The 24,752-nt window shown below is 36.0% G+C and overlaps 1 protein-coding gene across 1 annotated transcript in view; it reads left to right on the top strand.

The window, feature by feature from the left end:
- Positions 1 to 24,752, top strand: part of ASCC3 (activating signal cointegrator 1 complex subunit 3) — a 322,696-nt gene that overhangs the window by 220,981 nt on the left and 76,963 nt on the right. The window contains exons 19-29 of the mRNA XM_072410198.1: positions 1,599 to 1,775; positions 2,673 to 2,898; positions 4,036 to 4,190; positions 8,526 to 8,624; positions 9,762 to 9,930; positions 10,891 to 11,111; positions 12,256 to 12,341; positions 15,340 to 15,506; positions 15,603 to 15,748; positions 16,142 to 16,262; positions 21,327 to 21,469. Coding sequence (XP_072266299.1) covers positions 1,599 to 1,775; positions 2,673 to 2,898; positions 4,036 to 4,190; positions 8,526 to 8,624; positions 9,762 to 9,930; positions 10,891 to 11,111; positions 12,256 to 12,341; positions 15,340 to 15,506; positions 15,603 to 15,748; positions 16,142 to 16,262; positions 21,327 to 21,469 — 1,710 coding nt within the window. The remainder of the gene's footprint in view (positions 1 to 1,598; positions 1,776 to 2,672; positions 2,899 to 4,035; positions 4,191 to 8,525; positions 8,625 to 9,761; positions 9,931 to 10,890; positions 11,112 to 12,255; positions 12,342 to 15,339; positions 15,507 to 15,602; positions 15,749 to 16,141; positions 16,263 to 21,326; positions 21,470 to 24,752) is intronic.

The raw sequence follows: 24,752 nt of genomic DNA, 5'->3' as shown, positions 1-24,752 counted from the left end.
TCCCACAAAGGGAGTCTGGAGGATTAAGGAGACCGAGGCATGGTCTGACCATGGACAGCTTTCAATAAGTGCTTCTGGTTTCCAGTCCATGATCCTATGGCTGATAAAAAATATAGTCTATTCGAGAGTAAGTATGATGGGGATTGGAGTAAAAAGTGTAATCCTTGCCGCCAGGGTGCAGGGTCCGCCACACATCAATCAGTTGTAAATCATTCAATTTGGCCTTAAATGCGTTCAATTTGGAGTAATAGATGGAGGAATGACCTGTTGACGTGTCCACCCTAGGGTCCAGAGGAAAATTAAAATCTCCTCCAATGATCAAAGCGCCTTCTGCGAATGTACTAAGCTTATTCAGGAACTGCACAGCTGCTAAAGTCGGCTGTTGATTAGGGGATCAAAATGATGCCACTGTGTAAATCCTTTCCCATAGAGAGATCTTTGCAAACACAAATCTTCCCAACGGGTCAATACAGGTGTCCAGTACCTGAATTGGAATTGATTTATGGAAAGCTATGGACACCCCTTTCGTTTTACCTTCGGGGTTAGAGCTATGAATCCATGTTAAAGTTATCCTAGTAGGCCAGTCGGAACTTGAAATTTACTTTCGTGGGTAAAGGAAGGGTGAGGGGCAACAGTCGACTGGGGGGGCTGTTTCCCAGACATCTAAGGGGAACTCTAAGTTATAAGGTATCACCTTAAATGCCGCCTAAACCGGCGGTTCTCCTATGTGGGGTAATGCGGCAGGTCGATAGGGGGACAAAACATAACCTTCATAACCGTATCCACTCGGGGGAAAAGCCAATAATATATTAGAACCTCTGGGAGCCGTGCATATCTGCAGGAAGTAGTGAACAACATCACCATCAACAGTTATACAAAGAACCATTAAAATAGCATATAAACTACTCCGTGACTTATTACCTAGGATACCCTCCCCACAGCCCTCACAGGGCCTCCGGTCTAAAGACCCCAGCGAAATCAGGTAACTGATAACCCTTCTCAGGTGTAAACCCCATACCTAATACCCGCATTAAATTTGGAACTAACAAACCACAAATGTAAGCGGTATCATACATATAAGCGGGCCCATACTTATTATAAATTATAAATAACTCTATACATTACCAGGGAGCTGACCCGACTGTAGACCTTTGCGGGATTGACTTTTCAAGAGACAAAAGACATGTGACATATCAATATAAAGTGCAATGTACATATGTGTCCAAATAAGAGATCAGCTACGTGGATGTTTAAGGCACAGTAAAAATGGAGAACTCTTGCTTGCTGAGATGCTGAGACCATCCAAATTGGGCCGCGGGGCTGGCATCCAGTCAACAATTAAAGTATGGAGATCTTTTAGGAGAATTTTAAATAAATTGTTTTGCCAGAAAAATACAGCAGCTGCAGATTGGAATGTAAAGGTAATTTTTAATAAAACCAAATTACAAAATGGATTGTGTTTCAGTATTATATTTTATATTATGATGATTTAAAGCAACCTTCTGGCTGCCTATATCTTTGCATGGTTAGTACATATTTGTAATACCTTAAATATTGGTACTTATTATAGCTGTTTGTGTTTATTTTTGCTATGGTAGGTACGTGATGAGGAGAGTGATGAATTAGAACACTTAATTGATAATTACTGTGAACTTGCAGTTGCTGGTGGAGTGGAAAATGGATATGGAAAAATAAACATCCTTCTACAAACATATATTGGAAGAGGAGAATTGGACAATTTTTCCCTCATCTCAGATTCTGCATATGTTGCTCAGGTAATACTGTCATAATGGTTTCACCAGAAATACAAAACAGTAGTAAACAATGGGGAAAAAGCAGATGAGATTATACCCTCTTATGTGCGTGAATGCATTCCCTCCCTGTACACTGCAGCTGGTTACTCTTTTTTTAACAATCACTGTTACAACATTTAGGAATCATCAATTTAATGTAATTTTAAAAGTTTTACTACATAAAGCAACATGTTAAAATTACATTCATTCAGCACTTTTCTAAAATGTGGTTAACCCTGACAATGTCACCTGTTTTCTCCCCTTGTGAAATGTTTGCAACATTTACAGTTTTGTATAGCAAGAAAATGTGCAAAATTTGTTTTGTTTTCTAAAAACTTGCTAAGCTTTGTACTAGAAAAAAATAAACAAATCCAAACGTATATTTTTTTAATCTCAGATATTGAATAGGTAAGTGATCAATGTTTATTGTATAATTGCAGCGGGAAGAAAAAACAGCTCTAAACTCTGGACTAGCTCAAGTTTAATATTAACCTGGTCTAGCTTACAACTTTGACCTTAACCTGCCAAAGCTGTATACATACTTTTAGCACAGTCACACCCTAGAGTAAAATTATTGAGCTGTGACATGCTTAGGTTCCTTTTGTTAGTGACAAACTGCACTAATGTTCAAACAGTTGAGTTGTCAGTGTTGCTTCTGTTAAAACTTCTTTCTTTTCCAGTTGCTCACATAGGACAGTTAAAATTAGAGAGGTGTCACACTCATTACAAAACAAGTAGATATTGGAGAACACAAAGCAATAAAGAAATTAAATGCTTTGCTTTTAACCCATCTGCTTCCTTATGTAGTACAAATTTTTGTAATTTATTTTATAATTTCATGGATTATTAATTTAATTGCATTGATCACTATTTTTGCAGAATGCTGCTAGAATTGTAAGAGCCCTTTTTGAAGTAGCTCTCAGAAAAAGATGGCCAGCTATGACGTACAGATTACTGAACCTCAGCAAAGTCATTGATAAGCGACTGTGGGGCTGGGCAAGTCCACTGAGACAATTCTCTATTCTGCCACCATCTGTGTTAACAAAACTGGAAGAGAAGAAGCTCACTATCGATAAACTAAAGGATATGCGGAAAGATGAAATTGGTAAAAAAGAAAAATTACTCTTTTTGTAGTCTGTAGTTACATGGTACCATTAGGCAGTGAGTCATTTAAAGTTTAGGCAGTTTATCACATGGACAAAATTCTAGAAGTCCTGAAATAATCTCTATAAACTTATTTAAAAGCTACATACTGTACTAGTTTCTAGGTAGCCCTCTGTCCCTAATTTCCATCCGCAGCACAGGGAGACGTAAAGACTTTGTATACTGTTGGTGCCTTGACCCCCCCCACACAAAAAAAAAAAAATATAAAGGAAGAAGAAAAATAATTAAAAAAATACATTTAAAAAACCTATCTACACACTCACAACCTAAAACATTGGGGCCTTCTGCTCATTTATCGGATATTAATATTTTCTTCTATGGCAGTAGATAGGAAAAGAAATCTAAAGAAAATAAATGATGTAAACACATTGGGTCTGATTTAATAAAGCTCTCCCAGGTTTGAGAAGATACACTTTCATCAGGATCAGGTGATCCAACAAACCTGGAATAGATCTGGTCCAGGATTCAAAATGTTTGCAAGCAGATAGCAAATGACTTTGATGAAATCTATTCCAGGTTTTCTGGGTCACCCAGCTTCACCGATGAAAGTGTATCCTCTCCAGCCTTTGTGAGCTTTCATAAATCAGGCTCATTGCTTTAGTGCTGTGGGGTCCCATAATTCCAGGTTTAGCAAAAATGGTAGCCCTGTCATTAAAGGGCGACGTAGGGATTAGTAAGAATAAGAAGTAAATGCCTATTCTTTAAGCAATCTAACCCAGTAAGTGCAAAAGCGGAAATTTCAATAATTTTAACATACGTTTTATTTTTACTAAGTCTAACCAGTTTAATGCTTTTAGTTTGTCATAAATATGCAGTTTAAGCAGTTTTTAACTTCAGTGGGTTAACACTTATTATTCTGAGCTGAAAATACTATAACTGCACTATATTAATTTCAGTTAAGTATTATGAAGCATTAGAACATGCCAGGTCAAAAAAGTCACTAATTTGTACAACACAATGCAAAACAGCAAGTTGTAATATGCTCATCTAAAAGCTGATTTACAAGTCTGATTGCATTATTGTTCCTGTATATGCAAATGTTTATGCAAACGTTTTTAACCTTCTGTACCTCATTTAGGTCACATGTTGCATCATGTGAACATTGGGCTAAAGGTGAAACAATGCGTCCATCAAATTCCAGCCATTACAATGGAAGCCACTATCCAACCAATTACTCGCACGGTCCTTAGAGTTAAGTTGAGCATCAACCCTGACTTCAAATGGAATGATCAGGTACCACTAATATTTCACTATATCTGTTAAACAATCGTGGGGTTTATGCTGGCATACTGTTCTTCCTAATTCTTTTAATGTATACCAAATGCATTGTTTTAGAGTTGTTGTACCTTTACAAATTCTCAACTATTTAAAAAAGTGTTTTACTTACTAATCTTTACATTTGAAGGATTAAAAGGTCATCTTAAGCAGACCTCGCCCAAATTTCTGGCATTCTGCAGTTGTAAACTACATAATCTCTGAATTTTATAATAGAAATGAAATGTAAAAAAACATTACATGTGTTATCTTTTGGCATTAGGAATGTGTTCTTCATCAACTGTCATTTCAACACCAAGTCTTTCTCTTGAAGGCTAAATGAGACTCTTTTACAGTCTCTGGAGATTCACACACAGACTGAATCTGAACTAAGAACTTTTTTTAAGATGAATTGCTCCTCCCTGTCTAGCCCATTGATTACATGAGAAACCCACAAATACTAAAGGTGGGGTATACTCTTTTAGCAAGAAGGGAAACTTACAACATATAGGATTACCACCTAATATTCTGCCTTGGATACAAGTACTTTATTCGCCCTCTTTGGCTAATGTTTGTGTAAATTGTGTACTATCTCATCTTTTTCTATTGGAAATGGCGCTAGACAGGACTGTCCTTTTCTCCTTTTTTATTCATTCTTACCTCAAAATTTTTTTGCGATATATACATGCTAGTCCAGACATTCTTGGAATATTAGTCCACAAGACTGAGCACAAAGTAGTAGTTGTTTATGCAGATGACTTACCGTATTTTTCGCCGTTGTTTGTTAGGTTTTTAATGTACAGTTGTACAATATACTGTACTAATACTTGTATTTGTAATAGGAAAGCTATATATAATACGTTGTATGATTGACCTATACTCATCTATTATCATTATCCTGTGGGAGATAATGAATTTTTATAAAATAATAAATATATTAAGCCAGGGAATTTAGTTCCCACATATACCATATACTCATCCTTAGTGTAAGTGTGTGGTATTATATAAGGAATCTTATGACATTGTAATATTTGCATTTTAAGTCAAGGAAAGACGTATAAAGTGTAGCTCAGAGAATATTTTTCACTGTAGCAATCATGGTAATTCTAAGTGTCAGATGCCCTGTTTTTGTCAGTGCTTAACTGCTGCAGAAAAAGACTGCTTGTCACTGTAAGTAAATAAAGTCAGGGAGCTCTGATGTTCTCTTAGTAGTGGGTAATTTACCTTTTCTAAACCTTTTCTAGTGTTGAGCACAGAAAGAAGCTAAATGTGCTCTACCTATAGTGAATATTCTCTTTTTATATTTTATTTTATTGATTTATTATATGCAATACTAAAAATAAATCCCCTCTTTTTATATTCATATTCCATGTTCAGACATCAACTGCTATCCTCTGTAAATATTTCTCTCCAACGGATGCTGTGCTAAAAAAAGACCTGAATTCCCTAATGAAAGGACACAACTTCATTCTTCTGGCAAACAAGACTTGTGTAAACGTGTGCCCAGATTATCCATATGTACATTTTACTTATTCCCAACACAGATTAAAAGTGCTTCACTTTGTTTGGACATTATAGAGAAATTTTCTTCCAGGTTCACAACAGAGACATTAAAATACAGCACTTTAACCTTTCTCTTTCTATCAGACTCTTAAAAGCCTTCCACCCCTCTAATGTGAACACTTATCAGGTGTTGCTAAGCTGTTGGAATTCAAATAAAACAGTAGAATTATGGATCAACCAACACCAGTAAAATGTGTATCTGATTAAAACACCAGGTTGTACAATTAAAAGTGTGCCTTTGGTGTGGTTGTATATATACCCACTATGCATGTATCTGTTGTTGCCTACAGACCCACTTTAAAATGCCCTGTGTTTCAATTTCAAATTACAAAGGCCATTACAAATTACAGTGTATCAGAGCCAGTTATTCTACAGATAATTACAAATAAATCTGAGTATTCCTTATTTAGAAAAGAGGATCTGGGTCAATTAGGAACACATTATGTACCGACTTTTGTATTATAACCCGCAATCACATTACAATTACAAATACAAATTGTCACATTAATGAAATAATATCAGATATAAGAAATGTTTGAACAAATAGTTGCCAGAAACAATGAGGTAGACATGCTGTGATAACAGGCATGCCTACAACACATACTAAACTGCAATTTTGAAATCCTTCTCAAATTAAATGTGTAAAATTACAGGCATTATGTTTTTGTATTCAAAAAATTTATAAAGGCAGAAGCAAGTAGAAGATTGACAACATGCTTGTTTTTTAATCCCACTTGTAATAGAAAAATACAATGTAGTGATTTGTATATACCAGCAGTCTTATAGAATGTAGGCAGATGTTTAATTCATTATTGGAAGCTAATAAAAACTAACAAATGAAAAGGGAAATAAAGAAAGATAATGTCTTCCCAAGCAAAGAGTTGGTTACAGTTCTGTCATGTTCAGCACTAGTACAAAGCTCATTAATGCCTGCTGTTGGATTTAACCTGAAGGTCAGAACACTGGCTTGCCAATCTTTTGTATCACATAGACTGAACATGATGAGAGGCACTCGGTCACCCAATAGGTGATGACCCAAACAGTTCACAAGGTCAACATCCCGTAGCTCTTTATTCCCAGTGCTGCCTTTATGTGTTATGTGTTCATTATCCTGTCTGGTTTTTACATCTATAGGATAATCCAGCCAGATTCTGTCTACATTGAAAGTTAATTTTAAAAAGTTACAGTGATAAGCTTATGGTTAAGTCTGGAAGCAAGTGCTGAATTTATTTGAATCTATTTTCCATATTACATTTCAAGATTTATGCCTGCATAGTACATTAGTTAACTTGGTGTCACTGTTGAGTGAGAAATACTATAAATGTTGATTTAAGTTTTATGAAGTAATCTTCATTTATCTCATAATACAGTGCCTCACTCAGACGACACAATAAATGAGTGAAATGAATTGTTGTTGGATAGCATCTAGCTTGCAATTAATCTAATATTTTCCCTGACCGAACCTGCTTGTACATTTATTTATCCCATCTAGTTTTAGGGAAACAAGATAATCATGGTGTTTCCAAGTAACATTAGATATTTAATTTTAGCTGGATGTCATAGAGAGATTTCCTTGCTTGATTGCTAGGTATGAAATGTCAAAGTCTGCAGTTCTTATGTGTTAGGGAAAATGTGACTACAGAACACAAAAAAAAAGAAATTGCAAGTTTTAACAATGTAACTAAACTCTATAAACGTGTGTGTGTGTGTATACATATATATATATATATATATATCTATATATATAAGTTTTAACAATGTAACTAAACTCTATAAACGTGTGTGTGTGTGTATACATATATATATATATATATATATATATATATATATATATAGTAGAATAATAAACATTTCATAGTGTGTATATACCCAAAGAGTAGGAAAGGGGAAAATTCCTATTGGTTTATTATTTGTTGTTTGTTTGCCTTTACTTCCTGTCCTGGAGACACAAGAAATGTATTAAAAGTTTGGGACACCCTTGTAGACAGCCATCATCAGAACAACTTTGCCCATTTGAAGATTTATTCTCTTCCTACCGCAAAAACATCCAGTGAGGGTTTTTACTCTTCCTTAGTCTATCCAAAATTTAAACCGCAACATACATCTCTTGCCTAGTTTTTTCATCTGGGGCATTCACTGTTAATAATATAGTTGAAAATCAGTACCAAATAAAAATAGTTCTTTCAAGATGGACTGTTGTTTTACTATTTGTTTATGTTGCACAGTTGGTAAGAACAAATGTGCATGATTGCATACTTACTAATATGTCTTCCCACATGTTACATGTATATGTGTTCCAAGTTGTCTGCAGGTACAGCAGTAGGAATCTAATGCTGTTTTAGCAGCCCAACCTCCAAGGCCATGCAGTTTTCACTCCCTCTGTGTGCGTTAGATTACTCAGTTCTTTACAAAAGGGACAGTTCTCAGCTCTGTAAAAGTTATAACGTATGATAAATATGTATCTCTATATGAACATTACCAACACAGCAATTGTCCTTTTCACTCTTAACTAGCTGACTGCATAGTAATGTGGGGTTCCAGGGTTGTATAAGGGTCCTTTTTATACTAAACTGGATGAAGAACTTAAAGCTTTGGGCTCTGAGCTTTTTCATTAAAATTGCACTTCTTATATAGTTTAAAGCAGCCGTATTGTGTTTTAGACTTCATTTTAACCCAAAACAAAAGAAAAAGAGAAACTATTGAACTGAAAGGAAGATGCAAATCATGTTCTAACTTTTTATTTAATGACAGGTCCATGGGACAGTTGGAGAACCTTGGTGGATTTGGGTGGAAGACCCTACTAATGACCACATTTACCATTCAGAATATTTTCTGCTGCAAAAAAAACAGGTATGGTCTATCTTTTTTTCCACTGAAAGGCCTAAACATGTTTATATACTTAATAATACTTGGCACTAAGAGCCTGTTTAGACATTGTTCCCAGCCAACAACAACAGCCCTGCTACGGCATACATTCATCCACCCTAAAGCGATCACTGGTTACCATTAAAACAGTGTGGTTGAAATTTCTGTTTTTAACAGATGTTTACCTGTAGTGTGTTTTTTAGGCCACTTTATGCAGCATTCCAGCATGGTCTGCCACTCCAACCACTTCCTTGTAACTTCGCCATAAGCTGTGAAGGAAATTAGCACTGCTCCACAACCGCACCAAATTGTACACAAAAAACTGCCTATTACCTTTCTCGAGTGCCAATTGGTTAGAAATAGGCATCGAGTAACAGTTACTAGGTGATTCCACAATGCCAATCTAAACAAGCCTTTAATGTTTTACTATATTTGTAAAGTAAGTCACAAACAAGTTTGAAAGAAGTGACATAATGCTTTTCATATCTGTTTGTATACAGCTGTTGGTGTACAACACAGTGCTACATTTTTCTGCATATTTGAAATATCAGATGTCGTTCAATGCTTTAGAGAAATTCAAAGTGATGTGAGATGTTATCTGTTCCTTCAGGATTCTTTTTTTGAGAGCATTTTTAACATGATCCCTTTTTCACACAAGAACGGGCCCACTTTAAAAAAGGAATGCCAGGTTAGCCATGTGTCTGAATCAGAGATGTATTAAAAAAGGATTGGGTTATAGGCAAGACAGCATCCCCATTCCTTTGATTGTTATAAATGGATTGCACAGAAAAGTAACCTCTTTCACATTGTCTGCATTACATGGCCCTCCTCATCAGACACCAACAGTTCTCCAAAGTGCCTCCTTTCTTCCTAAGGTGATAGGCATGTACACAGCTTTGATTATTATGTTTTCCCCTGGTTTACTGCAGGAATATGTAAGTTATTTTAAAAAAGGAAATAAATGTTTTTTCATGAAGAATATTGTTGTGTACTTTGAGGAAGTTGGGTGTGCCAGGGACTCCAGAATTTGTTGAAGAATATTTAAAAAAATTTAAAGGCTAAATACTGTAAGTACATATTTTGTAGCACTACAGTATCACAGAGTGTATTTAAATTTCACAGGTTGTCATGAAGGAGCAACAACTCCTGGTATTTACAATACCTATCTTTGAACCTCTGCCTTCCCAGTACTACATTCGGGCAGTGTCTGATCGATGGCTAGGGGCTGAAGCTGTTTGTATTATAAATTTCCAACATCTCATTTTGCCTGAAAGGCATCCTCCACACACTGGTAAGAGTGCATATTTCTTCCATCTTAACAAGACAACAAAACAAAGTTATGTATTCTAAAATGTTCACAGATGCCATTTTTTGTGTATTTTATCTACTTAAAGATCAAAATTATATTATACTTCCTCCTTTTGTGACTACTTCCCCGACCTCTTAGATTGTAAGCTCTTTTAGATAGGGTCATCTATCTGTCATTGCTATTTAATGTACAGCACTGGTTGATAAGTTTGCGCTATTAAAAATACCAAATTCTGTAAATCAGCCTCTAAAAGCTGGTGGGTTGGAGACACTGGGCCTGATATATAAAAGCTTTGCAAGACTGGAGAGGATACACTTTCAGCAGTAAACCTGGGTGACCCAGCAAACCTGGAATGGATTTCCTAAAAGTCATTTGTTATTTATTAGCAAATGTTTTCAATCTTGGACCAGATCCATTCCAGATTTGCTGTATCACCCAAGTTTACTGATGAAAGTGTATCCTCTCCAGTCATGGAAAAGCATTAATAAGTCAGGCCCACTAATGTCACTGGAGAGTTCCCAATCTATTACACTCCAGTTATTCTTTTCCAATAAAACATTTTCCGCCTGACATTAAACCTCCTGTTTTGAACAAATATGTATGGCTTAGATAAAGCAATAAATTACCTGAGAAAATACATTGTAACCAATACACTTTTTATTTCTAAATCACTGCTGACCAATGTGACAATTAATATCTCTGTTTTCAAATATCAATTTTGGCCATCAGTTAATTAATAATTTTAAAAAACGCTGTTTGTGTGTCATGCAGACTTTACATTTTTATGTGATGCAAACGTTTCAAATATGGTCCTCTCCTAAATCCTTTATAGTCTTTTTTTTTTTTTTTTATTTGATTTTGAGCATCATTACATTTCTAGTTTGCTATTCTAACATGTAAGCATCCATACAAAAATGTTTTTTATTTACTTTTTTGTTGCAGAGTTGTTAGACCTGCAGCCATTGCCTGTGACCGCTTTGGGAAATAGAGCTTACGAAGCCTTGTACAAATTTACACACTTTAACCCTGTTCAAACTCAGATCTTCCATACACTATACCACACAGACTCAAATGTTCTACTTGGAGCACCAACTGGTTCAGGAAAGACTGTGGCTGCAGAACTGGCCATCTTCAGAATTTTCAACCAATATCCAACATCAAAGGTATTTACAAATCATGTTAGTTTCATGTTTTAATGTGAAGACTGGTTTGCTACTGGCACAATCAGGCAAGTACATACAAATGCCCTGTCAACCATCATGGTACTAACAGGTTAGATTTACTGTGAATCCAACGACAAAATTATTTTGCTTTTTTTGCAGTAAAAGTGTGATGCAGCAGTGTACAAATAGCGTATGGGAAAGTTCTTTCCTACAACAATAGGAATAGGAATTGTTCCTACAACTGTACACTGGCATGTGTTCATGGCAAGAAAAACATTTAGGAATTCTTCTGATTTGAATTATTATTAATATCTTTATAATAAAGATAATAATTTTATTAATTATTTGTATAATGATTCTTAATATCTGATTATTTGAAGTGCAGTTGGTCAGTCAATAAATAACTGATTTACGGGAATCTGTTATAAAAGAGAGGACTTTGGCAGTTGCTCATTCTGATATCCATTTCTGTCTGTCAATCTGATTCTTTGGCTTCAATTATTTTTTTAATTCTGAATTATCTAAACATCATACTTAGGGTTAGTGACTCAGACAGTATTTAATTGATCAAACCAGCAAAACAGCAGTGTTTTTGGAACTATCTAAGCAACAGTAGCCTCTGTATTTCTCTTCTTTCTTCCTCTCTTATTTTCCAAGTCGTTGAAGTCTCATTAACATTTATACCACGGCTTGATAATGGATCTCATTTAAAAATGCACTTCAGTCAAACCCCAAAAATAGTTTTCTTATGTATACAGAGACCATATTATACCTGGCAAGCACCTTAGGTTTTAGTGTGGAAATCCTTCCAGTCCACCCAGTGCTTTTTTAAATGGATTTATGGTAGTTTGCTTATGTACCTAAGTGTCTGTGCCATTATTTAAATGCGATAATATTAGAGACATATATTCTCACTGTACCACTTTGGCTTTTCAAGTGTTTCTTTCTCTACCCCTTATTGGTAATGTAAGTAAATTAAACATTGCAATAAAATATTTAAACATTTACATACAAAAAAAAAAACTGAAAACATTACAACTTTAAACTTACTGTCACAAATTACAGTTCTTTTTTTAACATATGCTCCTAATAACTGTGTTAATTCATCTGTTTTACTTTTGGAAACTTTTCTTTTTGTGTAAAGGCTGTCTACATAGCTCCATTGAAGGCTTTAGTACGTGAACGAATGGAGGACTGGAAAGTGAGAATAGAAGAAAAGCTTGGTAAAAAGTAAGTGAAATTTTTGTATAAGTCCTGCAGATGTCACAGCAGTTCATCGATTTTCATTAGTTTCCATATATGCTTTAATTAAATCCTATTTTAAAATTTATGTATTATGTTACATTTTTATCTCTGCAAATATGTTAAAACTACCTATGCAGTAGGTCTCCCCCAAAATGCAAGTCTAAACTGTTAGTCAAAAGCACTTTTACTTACCTTATGTTGTGCTCCCCTAGCCATTGGCACTCTCCCCAATAAATGTTCTATAGCTAATGTCAATGTGTTTCTATGGGACATCTAGTACGGAGCCATTTGCTGGACTTTCAGAAAATGTTGAAACTCAAATAGTTATAACTATTTTGGTTTGCTTTTTGGTTTCCATGCTTGAGTAAGTGGCTCAGTTCTTTGTGCAAACTTTTTTAATAGCCTGTGCAAGGTCAAAAGTTGTATGATTTAGTAAATCAGTGTGGGTAAGCAATTAGCATAGAAGCTAATGGACTGAAACGTTCATTGTTTTTCCTGTGCTGTTTGCATCTATTTGTGTATTTCTTCCACTCATTAGTTAGCAATGGGCTGTTGAGCACTTAGCATACAATATGATGAAATTTTATTAATGATGTATTATTTATCTTTAGGACTAGTAGAACACTAGTACATATTATGCACACAAACAAGACTAATCAAGGTCGACAGGATTTTGACAACTCAAATGACAACTTGTTCCAGAATATGGTCCAAGTTTACATGCCAGTTTGTCAGCACAAATGAAGAGTGCATATTTAAAAGATACAGGTAGGATCATAAATATTTGCACAGAGACAACTTTTTTTCTAAATCTTGGTTCTGTACATTACTACAATTATTTTAAATGAAACAACTCAGGTGCATTTGAACTGCAGACTTTCAGCTTTAATTGAGTGGGTTGAAAAGATTGCATAAAAATGTGAGGAACTAACTAGCCTTTTTTTACACGATCACTTCATTTCAGGGGCTCAAAAGTAATTGGACAATTGACTCAAAAGCTATTTCATGGGCTGGTGTGGGCAATTCCTCCGTTATGTCATTATCAATTAAGCAGATAAAAGGCCTGGAGTGGATTTGAGCGTGCTTGTATGTGGAAGATTTTGCTGTGAAGACAACATGCGGTCAAAGGAGCTCTCCGTGCAGGGGAAACAAGTCATCCTTAACCCCCCCTAGCGGTAATCCCGAGTGTGACTTGGGTTGGATTTTACTTGCAAAAAGCGGTAATCCTGAGTCCCGACAAAAACCCCACTTACTTTGCTCCGTTGTCATCCCCTGTCGTCCTTCTGGTCCCTGCAGGTCCTGGGGAGACGTCTTCTCCTTACGATTTCCAGGCGCGAAGTGAGGAGCCGAGATCTAGTAGTAGTAGTTTCCTGTGACGTCGGTGCGGGCGCCAGTTCGTGCGGGTGGAGCAGCGCGAAATTCAAATCATTCTGTATTGGATTCAATACAAAATAGCTGTATTGAGTCCAATACAAAGAAATCTTTATATATTATATATATATATATATAATTAGAAATATATTATATATGCTACTGTACAGTTATATTTCATTTTAATTTTTTTTATTATTAATATTAAATTATTGAAATGTATTAACTATTGGACATATTTTGGGGAGTTATGCCTAAGAATTATAGACTACAATGTAAAATAAATTTCCCTGAAAAACAATTGCAATGCTTTTTGCATGGAAATTTGGACAGAATTAGACCACTAAGGGGGTTAAGCTGCAAAAACAGAAAAAACCCATCCGAGAAATAGTTACAATATTAGGAGTGGCAAAATTTACAGTTTGGTACATCATGAGAAAGAACCAAAGCACTGGTAAACTCGGCAATGCCAAAAGACCTGGACATCCACAGAAGACAACAGTGGTGAATGATCGCAGAATTATTTATATGGTGAAGAGAAACCCCTTCACAACAGCCAACCAAGTGAACAACACTCCCCAGGAGGTAGGCGTATCGATATCCAAGTCTACCATAAAGAGAAGACTGCATGAAAGTAAATACAGAGGGTAAACTGCAAGGTGCAAGCCAACTCATAATCCTCAAGGATAGAAAGGCTAGATTGGACTTTGCTCAAAAACATCTAAAAAATCCAGAACAGTTCTGGAAAAACATTCTTTGGACAGATGAAACCAAGATCAACCTTCAGCTGATGATCCAAAGCAAAAAAGTGGAATAGTCTTGAATGGCCAAATCAGTCACCTAATCTGAACCCAATTGAGCATGCATTTTACTTGTTAAAGACTAAACTTCAGACAGAAAGGCCCACAAACAAACAGCAACTGAAAGCCGCTGCAGTAAAGGCCTGGCAGAGCATTAAAAAGGAGGAAACCCAGCATCCGGGGATGTCCATGATCTCAAGACTACAGTTATTGCCAGCAAAGGCAGGTTTTCAACCAAGTATTAGAAATTAACAATTTGATATCCGCTTTTTAATTTGTACAATTACTTTTGAGACCCTGAAATTAAGTGATTGTGTAAAAAAAAGGCTTTAGTTCCTCACATTTTTATGCAATCTTTTGGTTCAACCCAGTGAATTAAAGCTGAAAGTCTGCAGTTCAACTGCATCTGAGTTGTTTTATTTAAAATTATTTGTGGTAATGCACAGAACCAAAATTAGAAAAAAGTTGTCTCTGTCCAAATATTTATGGACCTAACTCTACATATGTCTTTTATATTTTCTTTTCTCACTGCATCAGATATGCCCTAAAAGCCCTCATACATTTTCTGTAGAGAATTCACTACGATTCATTGTAGATGCTCTGCTGTAGCTGTATTGGTCAAATAGCACTCGCTAGTTGGGAAAAATGTTCAAAAAAAGTTCAGCTTTGCCTTTCCTCATATTTGACATAAGCCATTGAAATATGCACCTTGTCTAGGAGGAAATGTGCAGACACTGATTTTTACGAAGCTATGTTGCCTTTTGCAGTGTTTTTTGTTAACCATATCAGCTAAAAACTTTGCTTTTTAACAGAGTTGTCGAGCTTACAGGTGATGTCACACCTGATATGAAAGCCATCGCTGAAGCTGACCTCATTGTCACTACTCCAGAAAAGTGGGATGGAGTCAGCAGAAGCTGGCAGAACAGAAGTTATGTACAGAAGGTTGCCATTCTAATCATTGATGAAATTCATGTGCTTGGTAAGTAGTGCCAAATCCAACTAACAAAAATCATTTTACAGAAATAAAGCATTCTTTCAATGTACATTATGTGAGATAATGATTGTTTACTTTTAGGTGATGAAAGAGGACCTGTACTTGAAGTTATTGTATCCCGAACAAATTTTATTTCTTCACACACTGAGAAGACAGTGCGAGTTGTTGGTTTGTCAACAGCACTGGCAAATGCTAGAGATCTTGCTGATTGGTTGGGCATTGGGCAGGTAGGTCAGCTGTGTTTTAGCTTAATCAAACCGCCAAGCATGAGGTTACTATATAACATCATTATCTTATCCACACAATTATTTCTATTAAGGGTGCTATTCATTTATTGTTAGATCCCACTCTTGTATAAGATGCAGTTCAAGTGTATTACTATCCCATTTGTAGCTGTGTCCAGCATCACAGTCAGCAACACATATGACCCTTCTGGATTCACTTGGCAATATTTTTAAAAAAAACCTACCGATTTATGTGTCACATTTTTTTAAATATTGTATGGTGAGAAACAATTGTTCTAATATATGTAAATAAAACATTTTTTTTCAGAGCATCCTTGCATTTTTCAATTTTTATTCAAATGGTGTTTAATGAAGTTGTATTCCTTAACATTGTAGATGGGGCTGTTTAATTTCCGTCCTTCTGTGCGACCTGTTCCATTAGAGGTGCATATTCAGGGATTCCCAGGACAACACTACTGCCCCAGGATGGCTAGCATGAATAAGCCTGCATTTCAAGGTATGGGTCAGCAGTAATAAACTGACAATTTTTTGAGTTTCTGCATTTTGGTGTTCGAATAAAATATATATGTACTGTTGGGGGAAAAGGGTCACACACTGAAAAACATTGCAGGATTTTATCACTGATTGTTGTTTGTGGTAACAGTGATTCTTCAGCAAATCTCAAAATGCTGTTATGGTTTTTATTGAAGCTGAAAGAAAAGCTGCAATACCCAGTGAGGACATATTCTGACTTAACAAATGTGACATTTTTGGAAGCTTTCCATAAACTTTTGTTGATTTTGGTCACAATTTTATAGTTTTGCAACTCTGCTCATTTGGCTACCCTTCTCTCTTTACGTCTGCACAAGTGCTCCTCCGTTAATGAAAAATACTTAACTAAATTTGGCTGGGAAACCTGTGTCAATTTCCTTTATTCCCAGAACAACCAATTTTGTTCTGAGTTGGAGGAACCAGTAAGTTCTGAAGGACAACACAGAGCTTCACACTCCTGGAAGTGTGCGTTTTCAATTGACTTCAAAAGAAGATTTCTAGTCAATGGGGTTGCATTCTGATAAAACATGCTACAGGAAAGTTAAGCATTAACATTCTTATTTTGTAAGTAATCCTGTTTTCAGGGCAGGGGCAGGATTGTTTCAAATGATTTCGAATATATGAAATTTGAATTTCTTTAGAATATTAATAATAGTACATAGGGATGGATGTTGTATTTAATATGGCTGAATATGTACATGATTGTATTAGATTTATTTGTAATGTTTATGTATTTTTGTACCATGCCCACAATCAGCTCAGCTGTATAATACCAGTTTGCATCCAGAGAACATAAATAAAATGTGTCCAGAATGTTGTATGTTAAATGTTTTCTCCACAGATGAATGGTCTCTTGTTTAGGAATTTGGGTGGTATTTATGATATCTCATTCTTTGAAAAAAAACATTTACATAATGGCCTGTAGTGTCTTGTGAAATGACTGTTTAGCTTTTCTAATTAGCCTTCTGACAGAACGGTTGTATTGATAGGAGTTTTAAACTGGTCTTGACGTTTCCAAATATTTATAGGCTCCAGAAATGCTATGTAAAATCCACTAATGAACAATAAATCAGACTCTTGCTGTTTAATGGCACCTGTTCTAGGGGGAGCGAGAACACATTAGATCTTCAGTTTCCAGATTCTACAAGGCTGTATGTGTATATAATGATGATGTATTTCCACAGGCTCATTTGGAGAATACACCAGCAATCTCCAATAATTCAGTCTTTGTAATCTTTCTATAAGACAAGTCCTGATTATTTATTCTAAAGGAGCCTTATCAGATGAGGGAGTTTGTTGCAATATTGACTTTGCCCTGGGCATAGTGTTTAGTATACATGAATAATGTTGGTGTTCGAATTCGGGTTGTCCTTATATTCAACCCGAATATGGCTGTTCGGATAGACCCGACCCGAAAAACACGGGATTCGACTGCAAAAATTTGGGAAAAAAATAAAAATTATTCCTAAATGAATTTAATTAGTGTGTGTTTTTATTTTAACTATTTTTTTTTATTTTTTACAGGTGATCCGACAATGACAGAATCATAATGTCATTGTGGGATTCCCGGATCATGGGAGCTTTGCGGTTACAGCTAATTGGAAGCACGTGCCTTCAAATAACTCTAACCACAGGCAATACCAGGGCAATAGAGGTTCAATGGAGATATGTATCTCCATTCATCTCCTCTACTGCTCTGTGAATGGCTGAGAAATAGGAAACCCTGATGACAGCTCAAGGATCATCAGGATTTCCCTTTCCTCAGCCAATCAGGGAGCAGAGCAGTCAGCGGAGCTTTACTATGCTGACAGCTCCGCTCTCCTGATAACTCCCGCAGCCCTAGAGGAGCTGTGACATGTGTTCTGTATCTGTAATACATGTCACAGCTCCTCTAGGGCTGCAGGAGTAATCTATTGACTTTAATGGTGTTCGATTTTGACATTCGACCACCCAAATAATTTTGCTCTATTGGAGCGAATAGCTGACAAATTGAATAGTGAGCTATTCGACCAACACTATTCATGAAGTAAAGGGTAGCAATTTGTCCCCATATTTACCATAGATTCCAGGGACCAAAATCTGCTTTAGGTGGTAAATTGTCTCTAAATTGTCACTTTTTTTATATTTGTGTAAGAATATCTAAACTGCCGTTCCTGACAAAAGTAAACACAAAACTTCACTTTTGAGTTCCTTATTATTTGTAATTTAAATGTTTAAGTTTTATTATATTTGTGTTATTATTTTTTTTAATTCTACATAAGGTGTTACAAGAGACTAGAGTCCTAAAGGACTGTTGTACCCACAAAGTGTTAGAGATTATATTGAGAAAATAAATGTTAAACTCATACTTAAAACTTCATACAAGTCAAAAGTTTGAATTGTAAATTCGGGGGGGGACACAGGGAATACTATATTATTGTGTTATACTTCTAATTTAAGTGGTTTGAACACTAGCAAATAAAAACTTATCACACCAATCCAGCCTACTAACCTCTCCTATTATTAGCATGCATTCAGGATTACGTATAGTTTTCCTGCTACTCTGCTGTCTGGAAGACTTTCTATTGTTTTTTGTTTTTCATCTAAAATCAGTATTTCCATTCAATGAGTGCTGGTGGTTTCTCATTTGGAAGTTTCTGGTCATCCATCACCTAAGTGAACCTAATTCAGACCCCACTGGATGGAAATGTGACGAACAGCCTGGAATTACTCTTGAGTGCTGGGTTTCAAGTGTAATCCTGTCCAGACCCTTCTCAAGTTAACCTGGGTTCACTTTCTAGGTCCAAAGCCATTTGAAATTACCAGTGTTCATGTCCTGTTACTGAAAACTCAATTAATTGAGTAAGCTGCTTGGGCCAAAACACGGGTCGCCACCTCATTTATGTAGTTGTGTGCCTTTTCCAAGTGTCCTCCCATTCTGCTGGTCCTTCTGCAGAAAGAGTTGCCATTAGGGACTGAGTTCTAACTTCGTTTTCTTAGAGGTATATCGCATGCAAACCTCATTCAGAGGCGCTCGTTGCCCCAGGACCTAGTTGCCCTTGCTTCTACATGGATGCAGCATGTCTAGTCATAGACATACAAGGCCCAATCTGCTATCTAGAGTGGTTCCTGCCCATACTCTACCTCTGGCTCCAGAATTGACTGTGCCATGCCACCTAATAGGGCTGATGTCTGGAATCATGTTATCCCAATATTACCAGAAAACCCTTAGACTCCACCTTGACATATGCTCAAATCTCCAACCTTGCCAGCTGTGTGTTAAACCTTTCCAGCTTGTGGGTCATTTAATTCGATATCTAGCTGACACTGAATGTAAAAGTTCTAAAATAGTCTTAGCACCTTTGCACAACCAGTATCTCTTTATGATCAGCCTTATACTTGGAAACCTTGGAATTTTCAGCCACCGTGACATTTTTTGTTCTCTGTAAGCAGTATATCAAAGTGTTGGGTTCTGATGTATTTACTCCCAAAATGTAGGGAACATCTTGACCCTCATTATTGTGGTGCAGAAGACCCAAAATTTAGGCGATCAACCTACTGTCTCTGGTCTTTCAGAGTTTCCTAAAATGTTTAGGACCTTTCCTGAGTCAGTCTCTTACACCTCCACTACCCCCATGTTTTTTACTTTATTTGATTTGCGGCCAGATATTCTAGTGAATTCAGCTGTAATCAATGACTTTTTTAGCAGAGGTTCTTGACTTCAAGGTTGCCACTGTAGGGCAGGTAAACTCCCTCATCTGTGTCCATTTTTCACTGTTACCTGCTTTTTTTGGACTTCTTTTTTGAGTGCTGATACAGGCCTATTTCTGGTCCTCTTTTAGGCTCCCAAAGGACCAATTAGCACTTCAGGACTTGGTTCACGTTGTCCTAATTTCTTTCTTGGGGGCAATGTTTTTCACCCTGTTCACTGTCTCCCTCCTAACAGTAGGTATTTGCACCATTATACAAGGACAGGTCCCAGGAACTGGTAGGAGTTTTTCATACTACCACTACAGAAAGATCCCTCATTGAAGTGAAAATTTTGCACAAATGTCCTTCATTTTACTTATTGTAGAAACCCTCTTTTTGATTTTAGGCAGTTTCTTCAGGCGTGCCAGTTCCCATGTGAGCCCTGTTCCCTTTTCCTGGTGATCTCATTGGAGATTACAAAGTCTTGCCCTTAGGGCATTATTTTTATGGGTCATGGCATTTGCACTGCCCCCTGTCACCCCTCCTGATATTTTTTTTTCAGTGCTGCTTCCCAGCCCATCGAGTATTTATGCATCTCTGAAGTGTTTAGACAATACAGCAGTATAGATAGTCATATGTCTGCTATCACTTGCAGATATGGAAAGTCTAGATGTAAAAAAGTGGTGGAGAGGGGTTGCTGAAGTGATCAGTGTTGGAGGAAGTGTGGTGCAGAGATAAATCCTTAAGTTGACTCTTCTCTGGAAAGCTTAAAAAGTTAAAAATGGTTGCTAACATGCGGATAAATTGATGTATTATAGTTAGCACATATATAGTTAGCACAGTTAGCAAATCACTTACTGCACATTCTGAATTACATTTTTTATGCGGTATCCTATGAATAATAAGTCTGCTAGTCTGCTCTTATAGGCGTTAATGCTGTTCTTTTTAAAATACTTTCTTAGAAAGATGATAATAACTTGCATAGGGCTGACATTTAAAATCTAAAACTTGTCTGTATGAGTTTTTTAAGAGTTTTCTTCTGTGCACATTATGAGCTCTATTTATAAAGTTAGGAATCAGACATTTTCCCGAACATTCCCTGGTGGAGAATCAGGCACTGCCATTAGGACCTAGAAGTTTTTCCACCAGTGAATGTTTTAAAGTAATGTCTGATTCTCTGCTATATAAATAGAGCCCTATGTGAACAAGATTCATATTTAGTGTCTGCCAGGGTCTTGACATGGTATCTTATGAAATGGTATTCCATCTTTTAATGCTATATGTGTTTAAATAATTATAAGTTTTGCTTCGCAAAGAACAACTATTGTTTTACCTAATTTTTTTTATGACTTTTTCACAGCTATACGAAGCCATTCACCTGCAAAACCTGTGCTCATCTTTGTGTCATCTAGGCGTCAGACTCGGCTTACGGCTATTGATTTAATTGCCTTCTTAGCAACAGAAAATGACCCCAAGCAATGGCTAAATATGGACGAAAGAGAGGTAATTGTTTACACTTTGCATATTTTTTCATATATGCTTGTTCACCCTTGTATCATTATTATACAAATAATGGTAGCATTTTGTAAGAATCCATAATTTACTTTATTTTGTAACACAATTTTTTGTTCTATTTGTTACATAACATAGTGATAAGCTTGATTTATCCATAGCTTGTATAATGATTAATTTCACTGAAAGACTTGTTAAAAGCTTTGAGCTGATTAACTTAATATTTAAATAATTATATTTCTCTTGAGCTTTTGCTAACAAATGGTTAAGTGGGGAAGCTCAGAAAACACAAAAAAACAAAACCAGTATAATTGGTGTCTTCAAATTGAGCAGTGCAGCAAGGTACTTGCCAACCCCGGGAAACTTTCAAAGAATTTGCACAAATAAAGACAAAACAAATGACCATCCAAAGTGGCACCATACAGTCAACAACTACTTATCCAAAATAATGGTCCACAAATCCAGACTGTGACGTGGAAATCTGTGGTGGGCCAACATTCCAAACAAAACCAACGCGTTTCGCCCTTAAAGAACCTCCTCAGCGGTACAGTAACGTTTAGCAGTACATTTGTGGTATAATGATGGATGGTTGACTGGCTAACACATTATTCAAGATGTTCCACATTCAAGTTTGGGGACTAGAGATATCCCATAGATGGTACTAGATGCCTCTAGGCAGATCAGTGAATCCTAGAGATGATTCCCCTATAGGTCAGGAGGGGGGAATCCACAGCCGCAGCTCAGACTTCAGGTGGGGAAGCTGTGTAAACTTTGCAATCCCATGGACTAGAAAGAAATTTTAAAGGCAAACTGTGGGGAAGGTCATATGTCCCCAAATGGCTCCCAATCCTAATAAAAGCCTTTGCTAGCATATAGCAACAACATCCTGATTGTCCTTGTGACCTGTCTGTTTCCATCTGAGGATCCTAAAGACCAGTAAAATATCTAAGAACATGACCAGGTACTTAAAAGGGCCTGTAAGTAAAGTTTGAAAAGTGAAAGCAAATAAGCCTGGGTGGCATGGTGTATCTTTTTTAGTAACTCATCCCTGTTATCTCTCTGGCTACACAAACTAATCTACTGCAGCACTGAGCCAGCAAGTGTTCCCAATATTACATAAGCATTCTGTTATTAAATGAACACCTGTTTGTATGTTTTTTTGTTTTTCTTTATTTTGTTTTGGTAACTAAATAAAAGTGAACAAAAGATCTAGTGTTTGTTTTAGACATTACTATATACATATCTGTTTAGCAGCTGGCTAACCATTCTTCATAATTAATATGTAATTAATGTATGCTCTGACTGAAGTTTTCAAAAGATGAAAAAACACAAATGAGTAAATTGATCCATCGCAAAAAAGAAATGATAGATTACAGATTTCAGCAGTTCCATATGTGCACCATTTTTATAGTATTGGTACTGAACAATAAGGGTGTTTTGTACTGTTTAGAGCTGTGCTTGTGCAATCATTAATAGCAATGCTTTGTTATATTTATGTTTCTCTGCTCATAAATTATAGACTTTGTATGCCATGGAGTGTTTTATTAACTTGACTAAGTGGATGTTTTCTTTGCTGGTGACTGTTTTGGGACTTCTGGTCTACAGGGTTGTGAGCAACATGGTTATGTGTGTGGTGGTACAATGTTTCATAAAGAAGCAGGAACTTGTGCCGATTTAAATTTATTATTGAATAATTATGCTTTCTGTGTAATAGTTGTGAGATAATAAAACCTTTTCACCAATCTACATATCTACAGACTATTTCACTCAATAAAATTGTGCCTACATCTGGTTTCATTGAGATCTAAATGGATTCTTCAAATTCAATAAAATCTTTTGTGTGTGATATTAATGGGTAGTCATTTTATCCCCAGGTCTCTTGTAAGCAATATCAGGACTCTATTCCCATTTTTTACATTAGTAAAAAAAAAATGTACTCTTTACATTAGTATATAACTGAATTATATCACCAAAAAATATTTGTTTAAAATATTTAAAATTTATTTGCAGCATAGATGAATGATTGTTTGAAAAAAAATATCCGTGGAATTTACAAAATAGGCATGTGATCTATTTTTACAGCTTTTTTTCAATATACAGCACCTTCATTACTGCTTATGTCTTAAGTTAGATAAAAAAAAGTCCTTAATTGAAAAAAAAGAAAACTTTTTATCTAATAATGATTTGCCCCTAAAGACTTCTTGTATCTATATTATAATATATTTTCATTTTAATTTTATTTTTCTTTTCAAAAATCCTCATATACAGTTGCATTTAAAATTTCACATCACCATCCCATATCACAAAGTCCACTCCCTTTTCCTATCTGCTCCTCACTCCTACTCTTCATTAGTTTAGTCAATGCTATTTTTCCCTTTCACTCGCATAACACTTCCATATCCTTTCATTAAAATATCTACACTATTCCCTCAACAGTTCCCAATATTTCTCAGTCTACTTTGACCCCCCCTATGGGATTTCATTTTAAAGCAACCTTAAAAGTGTTACAATGCTAGGTTAGAAAAATAAGAGCCGGTGTTGCAGACCATTTTTGAGGTTTAGAGGCAGACTGGTAATATTTATTTGGAGCATGCATTTTTTTCTACCATAGTAAGTGTAAAATATGTTGTAGTGACCTCTGTTTCCTTCGAACAAAAAGTCTGTTTAAATTGTCCAGCCCCTCTACCACTTTTAAAATCACCTGCAATATGTAGGTGTAAAATTTATCTAAACAGAAAAAAAAATCCAGAAGATACAATCTAAGCTTGTAAACCAATTTTGCTAAAGTGGAATAGCCTCTGCATAGAGGCACATAAAAATATGTTTATTCTATGGGATTACCTCCAAAGGTTTAATGATATATGGCAACCAGACAAAGAAATGATTCCTCTGATTAATAATTCTGTTAGTAAAGGATGGGTGTTTGTGTATACTTGCAGTCACCTCATGGTATTCATTAAATGTAAAGTTGTCATGTGCATTGAAATGATAGAGTTGGAGCAAAACACTTCACTTAACAAGCTAAAAAATTGGAGTTTTTTAAACTATTCTAATGTTTTTGAGGGCCATGACCCATTTAAATGGTGGTCAGTTCGCCTTATCTACATGCAAAATCTCAAAATAAACTGCAGCTATCAGTGGAAATGACTGTCTGACAACTTCATCCTTTTCAATTTGAATAGGAGATAAGCCCCTCACACCAATTTTAGGTGAATAACTAGGCAGCTGAAAGAGTGTCCTTACTTAACTTGATGATGTGTTCCTAGTACTGTGG

Source organism: Pyxicephalus adspersus, chromosome 4, assembly GCF_032062135.1.
Source record: "Pyxicephalus adspersus chromosome 4, UCB_Pads_2.0, whole genome shotgun sequence".
Classification (NCBI taxonomy): Eukaryota; Metazoa; Chordata; class Amphibia; order Anura; family Pyxicephalidae; genus Pyxicephalus; species Pyxicephalus adspersus.
This window is presented reverse-complemented; position numbering and strand designations above follow the sequence as displayed.